General features: G+C 39.7%; 1 protein-coding gene across 1 annotated transcript in view; it reads left to right on the forward strand.

Moving 5' to 3' along the window:
- Nucleotides 1-16,152, forward strand: part of DOK7 (docking protein 7) — a 949,191-nt gene that overhangs the window by 863,695 nt on the left and 69,344 nt on the right. The window contains exon 9 of the mRNA XM_044072729.1: nucleotides 8,709-8,780. Coding sequence (XP_043928664.1) covers nucleotides 8,709-8,780 — 72 coding nt within the window. The remainder of the gene's footprint in view (nucleotides 1-8,708; nucleotides 8,781-16,152) is intronic.

Here is a 16,152-nt window from a genome sequence, read left to right on the forward strand (position 1 = left end):
GGTTTAACTAAGGAAATTATTATTTTCGGCTGTTACAGAATCAGAATTGATTAGACATAGTAAGGCCTTTCTGAGTTTAATTCTGGTGGCTGCCAATAAAAGCAATAACTAGAAAATGTAAATCAAAGTCTAAACCAACAGTACTATAAGTATTGAATATAGTAACAGAGATAAAAAAACTGGAAGTGGGATCTTTAGTAAAGGGTAGTAGCAAATTACATAGAAAAAAAATCATGATTTTGGGAACAAGACATTTAGAATAATATTGTGAAGGAGGAATGAGGTTTAATGGAAGTCTGGAACTGATTGAGTTATGTAATATTTTACTGACAATGATTATACTGAAGATTATATATGATGTATTCTGTTTGCAACTTAAAATATGTCAGTATGGTTTGTTTTCATTTATATAAATGTTTGATTGCCTATGTCATAAGTGATAAGTAATAAAGATGTTTCTTGTTTAAAAAGTGATAATAAATATAATTTAAATTTCTTGTTTAAAAAAAAAGAATTACTGCTTCATAACCAGTTACATAAAATATCATTTACGTAATTGGAATATGCACCTTTAATTACTTGAGACAATACATTTATCATTTGATTTCAAAACAAAAAAAAATAGTTGGGTTGAAATCAAGTCTGTGACTGCATCAAAGAGGTAAGGGCCTGCTGCAGCTTGCAGGGATAGGGATCTATTTGAGTCGACTCTAGAGTAAACAAAAAGGGAAGGAGAAATCACAAGGGAGTTCAAAGAAAATAGCTTCATGAACAAACCTTTTATCTTTATAGCATCCATACCTCCTTATGGCATCCTAACATTTTTTTTCTGGCTTCATTAACTAAATGACTTACTAATCAATCGTAGAAAATATAAGAAAAGGGCAAGAGTGTACGCAACACAAGGACAGAAGGATTGTTACTCTAGAATGTCCTGCAGTGGATATATTGCTCTCTGACACCTGTTAGTCATACCTCTATATTTACCTAAATATTTGTCACCTGTTAGTCATATTTTCATACATACCTAAATAATTTGACAATGTAAAAAGCTACATGTTCAATGGCATGACAGAAGACAGAAAATTACATTCTCACAGTCCATTTATAGTGCACCATACTAGAGATATTCTACGTCGCTCACTATCAGTTAGGAAGATAGACATTATTTCCATATCTACACTAATATTCCAAAACTAAGTGACTTATAATGTACTGCACAGCATCAGGTGAATCCTTATATGATGTTGAAGACAACTGCCATTTACATTTGCATTGTAAATCATGCATCTTGAGAAATATTCCATAGACATTATTTCCATATCTACACCAATATTCCAAAACTAAGTGACTTATAATGTACTGCACAGCATCAGGTGAATCCTTATATGATGTTGAAGACAACTGCCATTTACATTTGCATTGTAAATCATGCATCTTGAGAAATATTCCATAGACATTATTTCCATATCTACACTAATATTCCAAAACTAAGTGACTTATAATGTACTGCACAGCATCAGGTGAATCCTTATACGATGTTGAAGACAACTGCCATTTACATTTGCATTGTAAATCATGCATCTTGAGAAATATTCATTTATTTATAATAATGATATAAATAATTTTCATATTTTTGTAACTACCTCAGTAAAGAAGCACTCAGAAAATAATTTCTTGCCAATACATGAACGCTCAAGTCTGACTAAACAAAAGTGCCCTGATACTACATGTCTGGGCTGGGCAGTTTCCAAAATCCAAAAAGTTGCTTATGATACTTTACAGAAAACTATAAATCTGGGTTTGTGGTCATTATAATACATTGCAGTATTGATATAAAGGCTGTGAATACATTGACTTTTATAGCTGTAAAGAATGTGTTTTACTGATAAATGTGCTATTTGTACCGTTATAGCAGTATTCATTGTTCACAATATATTTGCATTCTTGTTCTGATGTAGTGGTGTTTTCCTGCAAAAACTATATGTTTGTGTAATAAAAAAAGTTTGAAATGAACTCTTCCTGATTATAAAGGGGTGGTATCTTTTTGGTGTAAGGGAGTAAAGATCTGGTGTAGCCAAGGACACCAAGTAATTACTGAAAGCTGTACTATATATTTAAAATACAACAAGAACATAACAGAGGGCCATTGTTTTCTAGTGCCTATAACCTCACTGGTTGTTCTAAGTTACAGTCATGGAGAATGACATAAAGAAGTTACAAGCAACAGCTGGTATAATCATGCTTAAGGTATGTCTCACAAACACTGTGCAAGTGGTTCAGTCTAATCATTGCTACTTAATACACTTCTACAAGATAATACAAGCTAATAAATCTACATCAGCAGGGGATGCAAATATGGATAACTAGAAATGGAATTACCCCTGGCCTTCTGGCCTAAGGCATGGCTTAAGAGGATCAAAAATAGAACTGTTCACTTACTGGTTAGCAAATGAATACATTATTCATCCAAAACTTAAATCAATTTACATGACAAAAGGAAAGAAGATAGCTAGATGTCAACCTTCCTTGTTGCGTACTATCTGCCAGTCATTTCTTACATTCTTATTCCCTTTGTCACCCAGTGTCATAAAAACTACTCATCGACACAGGAGAGGCTGCTTTGTAATGAGTGGGTTAGTAAACACTAGATTTATGCTTTACGTGAAACAGACAATAATGTCATTACTTAGTAGTTTAGCTCCTCTTAAATCTGTAAAGAAAGAACTGAGTGACTAACAACTTATCACATAGCAAACATTCAGCTCAGCCTTGATGCACTCCCATTTCATCAAGGTCATTTGAGTTCCATGCAGTTATAATAAAGTGCCCTGATTCAAGTCTTGAGATATACCAAATTATCTCTACTGATTATGTGCTGGCAGTCAGTGACAGAAAATCAATATTCAGACTAACACAATCCATTATGTATTGACGCCTAATGAAACTGGAAGCACCAATTTATAGCACTGGCCATAGTTTTTGGATATGAACTGTGCACAAATGCAGTTCAGAAAAGGTGATTTCCTGGGAAAAGCATATTGCATGGTTTCTGTCATTGGTTTAGCACACGTATTTCTTGTGTGCCTCTTTATACAACAACCTACACTAAATAAAAAAGTACTGACCCCGCTGTTGCAAAATTTATATTTGCAAATCTTATAATTACTTTCCAAAACTGACCTTGGTGACGTGTGTGTGTGTGTGTGTGTGTGTGTGTGTGTGTGTGTGTGTACGTGAGCATGTGTGAGTGCATGTGTGAGTGCGTGCATGCCTGTAAGTCACTGAGTGTAGTACAGCACCTTTTTGAGAGCATACTTAACTTCATTTCTTAAAGCTTTTAGCAATTTATATTATTTGCATTTAATTTGTTTAGTTTTTTTCTGATTGTACTTACATTTTTATTATTGACGTTGGATGTCTTGCTTACTCATTGTATTGCAAGGTGCCTAGGTTTAGGTATCAGAATAAATTTGACTTGATGGGATGACTCCCTTTTAATAAGAACATGAGATTCCTTTTCCCAGTTAGTGATTGTGAGACATCTGACTGTTGAACCAGTATAACCAGTAAATGGTTCCCAGCAGTTGTACTGGAGGAGTCATTTTCCACAGTCAGCAGGTGAGCAGATTCTTCTTGAACAATTTTGATAGTTTACAAAAACTATTCCTCCACAGTTGACTAGACATAACATGGAGGAAAAAAGAAATCTGATGCCTAGATAATAAAAACAAGGTTTTATTTTTAAAAGCAAGAAAACAATAAATTCAGGATTACCCTTTTTTCATCTCTGATCCATGCATACTGTTTGTTTATAGGCAAGTTGGTATCACAAGTACATCTGAGAGAATATAGGAATTAATATTTAAGAAACAAAACTGATAAAACACCATATCCGTGATAGCAGCACATCTGATGAAGTCCTGACTAGTACAGCTTAATGATGAAAGTGCTTATTGTTTTTATGTTGTTATTAAAAGTTTAAATTCTCCTATCAAGTATATAGTGGTTTATCAGTAATATTCTTTTGAGCCATGTATGCTGCAGTCAGGTTCCTTTTATTTGTATGTAAGAAACAAAAGTAAATATGGGTCATGATAATATCACTTTTGTGCGTACTGTTGTAAACCTACACTGAAAACATCAAGTTCATATACCTTTTAATATATGATGAGTTTGCCACAGCACATTAAAAAATGCTGTCCTTGCAGATTATTTGGATAATTGATAATGGCTCCTACTTGTCCACAAATTTAAATAATAAAGACCAATAGCTTCAGTCACATGAAAAAGAAAAACACAGCTTTTGAGAGAGAGTAGGTAGATAAGGGCCACATGTCCACCCTTCTTACCCAACAGCTTAACTCATCTCATAATAAATGCCTCTTTCTAGTGCACTTTTCAAATTTATGTCAGTTTTCATCCTGCAACCTCATTAAGAAAGTTATTTCAGCTACCTACCACACTTCTGTAAAAAATTGCTTCTAGGGCTTGGAATAAGCATCCTCATTGGTCCTTTTGAATCTTTTTAAAGTTTTTTTTTTCATGTTTTTAGGTTCTGGTATTTAGAACCTGCATTTCAGTAGGTTTCTGCTTGTTTGTATCAAGCTGAATTGAGTTGGGCTACCAGACACAATTCTGATCTGAGATACCAGACAATTAGAGGCTTCAGAGCTTCCTTAAAAAACATAAGTTGCCTGTTTTTTTTTTTTTTTTTTTTGGGGGGGGGTTGCTTATTTATACTATTTATTGCAATTGTTATTGATTGCTACCTATTTTATATTATATTTACATATTGTGTACTAAACTACAATGTTGTACTATAATTGCATTATTGGGCCTGTTAAATTGAATTTTATTACTATTTCACTGTTTACAAAGCTTTTTTTTCTATTTTCACTGTTTAAGTATTTACTAGTATTTTTCACTGTTTTAAAGCTATCTGTTCTGCTTGTTCTGCTTTTCCATCCAAGCAGTGTTTAAATAACTGACCTGTTAGCTGTTTAAAACATTCTTTAGAGCCTCCTTGCTGAATTTCTGCTTTTTCAAACTGTTTTTAGTGTCTCACTGCTATTTTTTCTGCTGTGTTAAACATTCTCTAGTGTTTCCTGGGAAGCTTTCTGGTATAGCTGAGTTTATACACTTACATATGCAGAAGTACTCTAAAAAACTTAATTAAACACCAGAGACCTCCAGAACATGACTGCTACAACTAGCACAGTCCCCGCAGCACCCACGACACACAGCAACACCAGTGTCTCAACCACCAAGCCATAAGGTGAACCACTCAAAAACAAAATTTTCTTGGAGTTACTCCAAGTCTAGGTTACGGTGGGTAAGACACCCATTCAAGTTATAGCTAGTTATAAGTCCACATCCATGGGTCACAACGCCCACGAAGCCTACTTGACCACACTGGAGACAATCCAAATTTTACCGAACACTCTGGTTATGGAGGATTTCAATTATCCCACCATCAACTAGGAAACCTACACTAGCCCCAACTCACTAGCACAAAAGTTCTTTGACTTTGTTAATTCAAATGCCTTGGAAAAAATTATTCATACTCTGACAAGAGGAACAAACATTCTAGATCTGGTCCTCACTAACATGTCAAACAGATGCACTGCCACAACTGTCAGACATCCATTAGTTAAATATGACCACAAAACAGTCACCTTTGAGCTGGCACTACCACCAGCATTCACAAAGGGTGAAATCAGACTAAAAAACTTTACTAAGGCAAACTATATCCTCCTAGGTGAAGGTATAAATGTATTCCAAGCCCCATCCCAATTGGAAGTGGTAACTATGCCGAAGCTTACACTACAGCCCTGTACAGTCACTTGCATAAGTGTATAAACTCGGCTGTACCAGAAAGAATCAAAGCTAGAGCCCCAAATAAAAACAAGCTGCCATGGTAGGCATCCAGCATCAACAAACTTTACAATAAATGCAAAAAGCTGCTGTTCAAGAAAACAAAGACAAGGCCCCAAAAATGGAAAAGCACCCTCCTCAGCCTCAACAGGCTAATAAGATAACTTGTCAAATCCTCTAAGGGCTCCTTTCTGAGAAACTTAGCAAATACAGCCAAGAATAACCATAAGACATTTTAAAGCTATGTATGTAGCCTAAAAGGTAGGATCCATGCATGTGCAGAACTAGTGACCAATGGTATCACACACTGACTCAACAGAGATAGCAAACCTACTAGCGGATAGGTTTGGTGAAAATTTCACTCCCTTATCCCCTCCTAACTTACCACAAACCTTCCCTCAAGCTTCCCTACAGGGACCCTACATATCTGAAGAGCAGGTCCTCAAAGCCTTGTCCAAGGCAAAAAACACAGCCTATATGGGACCAGATAACATCTCAGGTTGTCTTCTAAACAGGCTAAAACATGAACTTGCATCACCATTAAGTACCCTTTTCAATCATAGCCTAACCACAGGCTTTGTTCCTGCAGAATGGAGAACAGTTACAGTAATTCCCCTTCACAAAGGTGGCCTAGCAACAGACCCGGGGAATTACAGACCCATAAGCCTGTCCAGCCTCGTAATGCCATGGAACATATCATAATGGACCTCATTAATAAAGACATATGTAACCTCCAAACCTTGGATCCTACCCAATTTGGCTACGTCAACAGCACATCCTGCTTGTTAAATCTGGTGGGCTTCTTTAAAAATGTGACCAGGGCCATTGATGATGGCAAACCTGTGCACACAGTATACCTTTACTTGGCAAAGGCTTTCAACATAATCCCACATTCAGGCATTACTGATAAACTTAGCAAACTGAATGTAAACCTCTTTGCTGTAAGATGGGTTGCCAAGTGGCTCACAAACTGGACACACTATCAAATGGGTGACTCCACATCAACCAGCAGACCTGTTACCAGCAGGGTGCCACAGGGCTCAGTGCTGGGTCCCCTACTGTGTGGTATATACTTCTCAGAAGTTCAGGCCCAAATGAAGGGGTTGTAGCTGACCAAGTTTGCAGACAACTGCAAATTAGGTGCAATCATTGCATTCCCAAATGATGCCAGTATACTCCAGGAGGGCCTCACACAGACCAACAACTGGTGTATTAAGCCACGGTCTCAAACTGAATGCAAAGAAATGCAGCATCATTCCATTTGGCACACACGATGTTCCTTCACACTATCAAATCAACAATACCCTAGGTACCCACAAAGTGGTAAGGGACCTGGGATCACAAGTTGACTGCAACCTTAACTTCGACCACCATGTGTCTACTGTAGTAAGGAAAGCTTTCTACATAGCAAACTTGATTAGTAAAGGTATCGCCTTGAGAGTAAAAGAGGTTATAACCCCTCTATACTCAGCACTAATCCGGCCCATAATTGAGTATAATGTCCCATTCGGCATGTACCATACAAAGCACCAGCAGCAACTGGAGAGACCTCAAAGGTTTCTAACAAAGAAGATTAAGGGGCTCCGGCATGTGCCTTATGCAGACCGACTAAAGTCCCTGTCACTATACTCCGTGTCATATAGATTTCTTAGGGGAGACTTATGCTTGGTCTACAGAGCAATCCAAGACCCAAACCTAATGAACTTGCTGTGCATAAGTAAATCAAATGGGACTAGGGCTACATTTTCCAGGGACCTAAATATGGACTGCAACTTAAATAGGACATGCTGGAGGGACAGATTTATTTCCCAGTGACTGTTGCATCTTTGAAACAGGCTACCAGTTCACGTGAAACAGAGCACCTCTTTGATACTGTTCCAGAGGAACCTGGACAAGTGGATGGGGCACCATAAATTATTACCAGGGATAGTGCCCACAACCCTCCTGGTCATGGGCATTCATTACTAAATGCAATCTTGGGTACTGAGTAGCATTTTCATGGTATTTGAGATGAAACGGTTAGGCTCAAAATGACCTCTGGGTCGATATCCTAGTAATCTCCTATGATCCTTACATCTTCAGTGTTGCAGTATTGCAGCCAGTTTTTGACATCAGACAATAGTCTTTCTTTTTGTATCTCTGTTTTTGATAGTATCTAACCGAACTTCACTGATTTCCTTGAGGTACTTAGACAATTCTGTTCTACTATATTTTCCCATTTTTTTCAAGGCTTTTTGAATAAAAATATTCTTGTTTGCCTTTATGTTGTCTATTGATCAAATTTCTAGTCATTTTAGTAATCCTACTCTGATATACTCTGATACAATTATGTCATATTTACATTTATGAAATATAGAGGTTCCATGTAATACTCCAGATTAGGTCTTACTAGTTTCGCCTGCCATTTTTGTCCACTAACTATTTTGTGGTACCATATCAGATTCTGAAATAATATTTGTGACATTTTAGTTGTTTGTGTGCATATGGGGGGGGGGGCACATTGACTACTCATTTAAGAGATTTTTTTAATTTCAGACTTCGACTACTATATAAACAATCACATGCTTGTCACACAATGAGTCTGTACATGCCAAGATGTTGAAAATATGTGCTTCAGTTTATACTTGTGCTAGCTACTTCAGCAGTCCATAGTTCAGGTTATTTCTGTTGAAAAGCTAACAGCAAAACACTAATATAAATGTTTGCAGTATTTATAAGGAATGAGTGCTGCTCAGGAATTCCATCCAAAACTTTCTTTTCCCCTACATACAACAAATGGAATGCTGAATAATATTATTTTATTTATAATAATATTATTTTATTTTCAACAGGGGCCTCCTCATCCATGGCTGGTGGTGCTGCTGCTGCCATGAAACTCCAACGTGGGACAAGCATCCACAGTGGTAAATATATTTCAGCTGCATTATTAGAAAATGATATTGCACATGTATTGCTAGGTAATAGAAAGTGACTGAAAAAGGTTCATATCCTGCAGCCCAGATATTCTAGTCAGGCTCAAATGTGTAATGCACTAGTTTAAAGCATAATTATGTGTTGTCATTGTTTAGCAGGGGTTGGCATAATGGATAAGTTGTTTACCTTACTGACACAAGGTACAGGGTTTAAGTCACAGTTTTAGAAGTGAATTTGACTAGGCTTAAAATGGCCCACAACAGCAGCTGACTTAGTACTTACCTAGGGACGTATGTTAATAAGGCACAAAATTATATAATAAGAAAACTAAAAGAATAGGATATATGTTGTATAAACATTCCAGGTACTAGTAGGTTTTCATGACCAATAAATAAAACATAAAAAAGAATTTCTACTCATTATGTTACCACAAATCACTCCATACTTTATTTTGGTTACATATTGGAGGTTGCATAGAGTTGAACACATAACAGTGGAGTTTGTGTTATCCTTTTAGACTGCCTACAGTACACTCATTATAATTATACCCATTGGGTGACAGAGCACTAGAGCATATCCTCACCCACACTGGATGCAAGGCAGAGAATATGATTCTGGATTGGAAGCCAGTCAGTCCTAGGACACATCCATGTACCTCCCAACACACACACACACACACACACACACACACACACACACACACACACACACACACACACACACACACACACACACACAGAATGCACACCAGTGAAAAGTGTGCAGGCTTACACCTATGTCATGTCTTTGGGATGTGGAAGGAAACCAAAGGGCTTAATAAAACCCCACATGCATGCAGGAATGACATGGAAATTCCACACAGAGGGTAAGTCAAATGGGAAGTGAAGTGAAGATTGAAGGACTGGGAGGCAACAGTGCTAACAACCATGCCACTCTTCTACACACAGTTGTTTTTTGAATAAGTAGCATGGAAAATTATTGCATTATTAAAATTTTCATCACCATGATTTATTTCCTAGCACAGACTAAATGATACGTGGTGTAGCAACCAAGCAATCAAAATAAATTGTTTCACATTTTGTTTAATTTTCTAGTTTTTCCTGGTCACCAAGACCCTTTATTTATTTTCTGCTGCTATTTTCAGCCCTTCTCCCATAGACTCACCTCTTTAATAGTTCATCTTTATCTAGCACGTAATGTTGTACCTCAAGGTAATGTTTCGATCCCTGATGACTGACAACTATTACAAATGGGGTAAAGCAGCATCACGTAATTGTGTCGCCTTTAATTTAGGCTTTAAGCACATGGCTAGTAAATGGATTCTCCCTTCCAAGGACAGAATATGCATGTGCCATGGTCCACTTATGTTGCACTGGCACTGTTGCCTTAAGTTTCCTTGGAGAATTGGGAGAATGCTGACTTTATGTACAGCCTTTCCGACGAAAAAAACAAAAAACACCATTCTCTAAATCCTGCCCCTGTGATGTATGAGCCAGTTCAGGAGGTCAGTCTGGCAGGATCTCATAGGTTCATAGGTAAGTACTAGGCAATCTGCCTGAGGGCATTTATAAGCCTAGCCAGAGTGCGTCGGCTTTCGCCGCCCCATTAATTAATTAACTGATCTTCTATCAAGCAGAGCCAATGAAGTGATCCCAGGAGTGTATTTTCTGTTACCCATCCACTCGTCAAGGTTTCTCTTGAAGAGTGTTCGTGAGGGGCTCTGACTAATGTAGTTTGGAATTTTGTTCCAAAGTATGTGGAGTTTCTGTGACAGGAATCTGTCCCTCCAGCATGTTCTATTTATTGTTGTGGTGAGGTTTAGCTCACTAGAGCACGCGGCTTGCAGTGACTTGGATTTCTTTAGGTGGAGCATGTCCATCAATTCTGAGTTGGACATGGCTTTGTAAGTCAGGCAGAGATCACCTCTGAGTAAGCAATATGCCACTGAGTACAGCCAGAGTTTTTTCAGTCGGGCTGCATAGGACATATGTTTGAGACCAGTAATCCTCTTGGTGAGGTACTTTTGTGGTCTTTCCAGCTGTTGGAAGTGACTTTTGAGTTACATCCCAAATGGGGCCTTGTACTCTATGATGGGTCTAATGAGTGACGAGTAGATGGGCACTATAACCTCTTTATTTCTAGATGCAAACCCTTTAGTAATTAGATGGGCCACATAGAAGGATTTCCTAACTACTTTGGCAATATGATTGTCAAAGGAGAGATTAGTATCTACCTGGGTCCCCACATCACTTATTACCTCTTCTGTATTAAGGGGGCTGCCATCTATGTGGTAATTTGTGGTGTTTTGTTTTTCCCAAATGGGATGACTATGCATTGTTTTGGCATTTAGCTTGAGGCCATGACTTTGACACCAGGTGTCAGTAAGGCCCTTTTGGAGGATGTCCATGTCAGCCGGAGAGTCAATTATGGCTCCCAGTTTGCAGTCATCGGTGAACTTGTTTAGCCATAGTCCTCCTGTGTTTGCCTGTACTTCTGAGAAGTATATGCTGAACAGTAGGGGTCCCAGGACCGAGCCTTGCGGGACACAACTTGTGACTGGTTTAGAGTCAGACCTGGAGCCCACTATTCTTACTCTGTGTGAGTTCTGTCTGTAAGCCAGTTGGCAACCCATCTTGTGACATAGGGGTTTATGTTCAGACTGGTGAGTTTTTCTGTAATACTTGAGTGGGGAATGGTGTCGAAAGCCTTGGTGAGGTCAAGGTAGGCTGTGTCAACCACCTTTCCCTTGTCTATGGCCTTGGTGACTGTCTCAAAGAAGTCAACCAGGTTTAGTAGGCATGACCTGCCTTAACAAAGCCGAACTGGGTCAGGTCAAGTGTTTGGAGGTTCCCAATGTCTTTGTTAATGAGTTCCATGATGATGATGATGCTCCATAGCCTTGCAGACCAGGCTAGTCAGGCTTATGGGGTGATAGTTGCCAGGGTCAGTTGTGGCCCCTCCTTTGTGGAGAGGAATAACCATTGCTGTGCGCCATTCAATGGGCACATAGCCTGTGGAGAGGCTGAGGTTGAACAGCGTGTTTAGGTGGGGGGTTAGTTCATTCTGAAGTTCATGCAAAACGCAGCCTGGGACACCATCTGGTCCCATTGACGCTGTGTTTTTGGCTTTTGAAAGGGCTGTTTTCACCTGTGCGTCTGTGATTTTTGGGACACTACACTTTTCCGGTATTATTGTGGGCCCTTTTGGAGGTGAGAGGGGGGTAAAGATTGTGCTGAATCTATCTGCCAGGATGTTGGCAATATCAGTAGGTTTAGTATATTTTGTGCTATTTTGCACTAGTTCAGTTCCTATCTGCGAGTTGCCACTTAGATTCATAACATAGCTAAAGAAGGCTTTGTGGTTATCTTTTGAATTCTCGGCTATTTTTCTTTCAAAGTTAGCCTTGGATGATTTCATGAGGGACCTTAGTTTCTTACTGATACTGATCAGGGATGTCTTTCCTTCTTGGGATTTTCACTTTTTCTGAACTAGTTTCCTCCTTCTAGTGTATAGCCTGTTTATGGCAGGGGTCCACCAAACTGGTTTGCTTCACTTAGAGGAGTGAGTCTTGGTTTTGCTAGGGATGGCATGATCCATGCATCCTTGTAGGGGCTCATAGAGTGCATTTGTAAAGGTTTCTGCATCTTGGGCAGTGTTATCCATTAGCATGGGGGCTGTGAAACTTACCACCTCTGTCTTAAGTAAGGTGAAGTTTGCTTTAGAAAAGTTTTTTACTGTGGTTTCTTAGTTGGGGGTGGTGATGGTCTGATCTAACCAGTGACGGGTTGACCTCCAGTGTGGAACACCTGTTACCCATGTTGGTAATGACCAGGTCCAATATGTTTTCACCTCTGATAGGGGAGTTTACCAGCTGATCCAGGGCATTTGAATTGATGAATTCCAGGAAGCGCTGGGCCTGGGAGTTTGTACTCGAGTAGTTTTCCCAATGAATGGTAGAGTAATTGAAATTGCCCAATATCAGGGTACTCTGTAGGACCTTCATGTTTTCCAGTGTCTCCTGAAAGGTGGAGTGGTGGTCCTGGGTCATGGAGGGTGATATGTAGCAGGCTACAATCTGCATTGCAAATTTGCCCGATGTTAGTTGCACATGGATCATCTCAGAGGTATCATGCTGTGCCACTAACCTGGAGGTGTAGATATCCTTGATGAATATGGATACACACTCTCCTTTTGTGTTTCGGTCCGTGTTCTGTGGCTGAAACGTGTGGTATAAGTTGTAGCCCGGTAGTGCTGGGGTGCTCTCTGGTGCCTTGAACCAGGTTTCAGTTACTGTACAGATGTCGACGTTCTCCATACTGAGGAGTGCTTCGAGCACGTGCATTTTGAGATTTAAACTCTTGGCGTTCAGTAGCATAACCCTCAGTTTTTTGTTAATTGTGCTGTTTACAGAGGTGGGTTTGACTTTTGAGCCTTGCCTAAAAAAGGCAGTATGGGGGCAGCAAGAGCCTTGGCCAGTATTCGAAAGCCTAGGTGTGACAGGTGCAAGCCGTCTCTTGTGAAGCAACGCGGCTTATCGAGCATGCCGTCCCAAGTTGACAGACACTGGATCCCCTGTGAATGACACCAGAAGCTTAGTCAATTGCTGAAATTGATCATTTTTTTCTTTATACTGAGGTATCATTCTTGATGAGGGAAGGATGCTACTCAGGGTCAGGATCATACCAGCCCGGGCTACATGATCAGAGAGCTCTTTCATGTCTCTTTTCATGTAGTCTAGGGAGGTATGTCTCAGGTCATTCACACCAACATGAACAATGCCAGAGTCATATTTGCACTTGTTCTGGAGTGACCTGAGTGCTTGTGTTATGTGGCGGATTCTGGCTCCCAACAGGTAGCTAACAGTAACCTTCTGCTTGTCCAGCCTAGTGACTGGGACATCAGTGTGCCTGACTATAGAGTCACCTATTACTAGTGTGTTAGGTATGTTATTTCACCTTAAGGGTTGTGATTGTGAGGCACACTGATTTTATGTTTTATGTGTGGTTTGTGACAGGAGGTGCATGTTGTTTGTGTGTCTGCTTTGGAGGTCTCTGATGCTTTTGCAGGTTTTTATTTAGAGCCTCTGAGTATGATTTTGTGTATTTATATGTATTTTTTGCCAGTGCTGTTTTAGTAGGTATGTGTGCGGCTGGAGGTGTGGTGCAAGTGTTAACCTTCTCCTCTTGACTGTCTGTTCCAGCCTTGGGTGGAGACAGCTTAGCTTCCAGTTAGGCTGTATAATTGCATCTCTCGCATACGTTAACTGTTTTGTGGTAGGATGAGAGGGTTGTCTGTGTACATGAGGCAGTTGTAACATTGCCTCAGGATACCCAGATTCACCAGCTGGACTGGAAAGTACACCTGAAATTGCCCTTTGGTCATGCCTGAATAGTAGGGTGATCTGCTTAGTCACTTGGTTGGTGAGGGGTGAATAAAGAGCCTTGCCCTGCTGGGAAATCAGTGTCAGGGTATATTAGTGCTTGCTATTAGGTCTGAGCAAGTGCTGGGCTGTAAGATGCTTTTTGAGTGCTTAGGTTGAGAGTTAGACTAGTTTCAAGGGAAAAACTGAAGAGGAGACTTAGTGGAGCCGGGAATAATTTAACCATAGCTAACCGGCGCTGCCCAGTGGGCAAAACTGTGCAAACACGTTTTTTTTATAGTAGGGAAATGAAAGAGATAGAAATTAGCTCAAAATTGCCAATAAACTACTAACGTCTGGGCTGGAACCACTCCTCCAGGGACAGATGGCTGCTCAAAGCTCCCCTCTCTCACAGGTGAACAGAGAAACTTCCTTCTATCCAAGTAAGGTATGTACAACTCAGAAACTAGTATCACAGCCCTGAATTCAGCACTAGCCTGAAAACTGGACTATACTAGCTTAGAAAGGTGGGAACCAAGGAATTTTTTTGTTTTTTTTTTGTTTTTTTTGAAACAATAAGGCAAAAAGACTAAAAAAATACACTTAAAATAGCTTTAAACAATTACAAATAATCAGAAAAGGCTACAACAGTTAAACAAATTATTTAAACAAAAAACAACTTTTTAAAAGTGCAGACAGTCAAATAAGTACAATATGTAAAAAAAAAAACAAGCTTTTAAATCACAATAAATGCTGGAAAATCTGCATTTAGTCGGAAAACAAGTACACCAAGAAAGCACAGAAAACTGATACTTAATCACTCCAAAGTCTCTCTTCTAAGCTAGAAGGCTTGTATCAGTTTAAGGCTTTCTAGTGCTACCCAGTAGGTTAGTTACAGAAAAGATGGGAAACAAGCGCAGATGTGGTCTTTTTAAACCAGAAAGTTGAAAGAGACGGACAAACTGTCCAAATGGTCAATAAACTACAGTTTCTGGGCCAAGAACCTCTCCTCTCATGGTAGACAGGCTACCTAGTGCTTACCATTCCCACTGATAAGCTAGAAGGCTTTCCTCCAACACAGAAAGGCTTGCGGGGCTCAGAAGCTTACCAACAGTCCTGTATACAGCAACTCTGTATCAGGAATAGGCTAGTTACAGGAAAGGTGGGAAACAAGTGCAAGTTCGGCTTTTAAACCAAAACATTGAAAGAGATGGAAAAAAACTGCCCAAATGGCCAATAGCTAGAATTTCTGGGCTAGGAACCACTCCTCTTGTGGTAGATAGGCTACCTAATGCTTACCACTCCCACTGATAGAAGGCTTCCCTCCAACACAGAAAGGCTTGGGGAGCTCAGAAGCTTACAAAGAGTCGTGGATACAGCAAATCTGTACCTGGACTAGACTAGTTACAGGAAAGGTGCGGAACAAGTACAAAAGCAGGCTTTTAAGTCAGCAAGTTGAAAGTGATGGAAAACTGTCCAAATGGCCAAATAAACTACAATTTCTGGGCCAAAACTCACTCTTCCCATGGAGGATAGGCTATCTAGTGCTTACCACTCCCACTGATAAGCTAGAAGGCTTCCCTCCAACACGGAAAGTCTTGGGGGGCTCAGAAGCTTACAAAGAGTCCTGGAAACAGCAAATCTGTACCTGGACTAGACTAGTAATAGGAAAGGCAGGAAACAAGCGCAAACACAGGCTTTTAAATCAGAAGGTTGAAAGAGATGGAAAAGCTTCCCAAACGGCCAATAAACTATAATTTCTGGGCCAGAAACCACTCCTCCTGTGATAGATAGGTTACCTAGTGCTTACCACTCCCACTGATTAGCTAGAAGGCTTCTCTGCAACACAAAAGGGCTTGGGGGGCTCAGAAGCTTACCAACAGTCCTGGATACAGCAAATCTGTACCTGGACTACACTAATTATAGGAAAGGTAGGGACTAAACGCAATATGGGCTTTTAACCAGAAAGTAGAAGGAGATGGAAAAACTGCCCAAACAGCCAA

The sequence above is a fragment of the Protopterus annectens genome, chromosome 5.part0 (assembly GCF_019279795.1).
Source record: "Protopterus annectens isolate FY-2018-M chromosome 5.part0, PAN1.0, whole genome shotgun sequence".
NCBI lineage: Eukaryota > Metazoa > Chordata > Ceratodontiformes > Protopteridae > Protopterus > Protopterus annectens.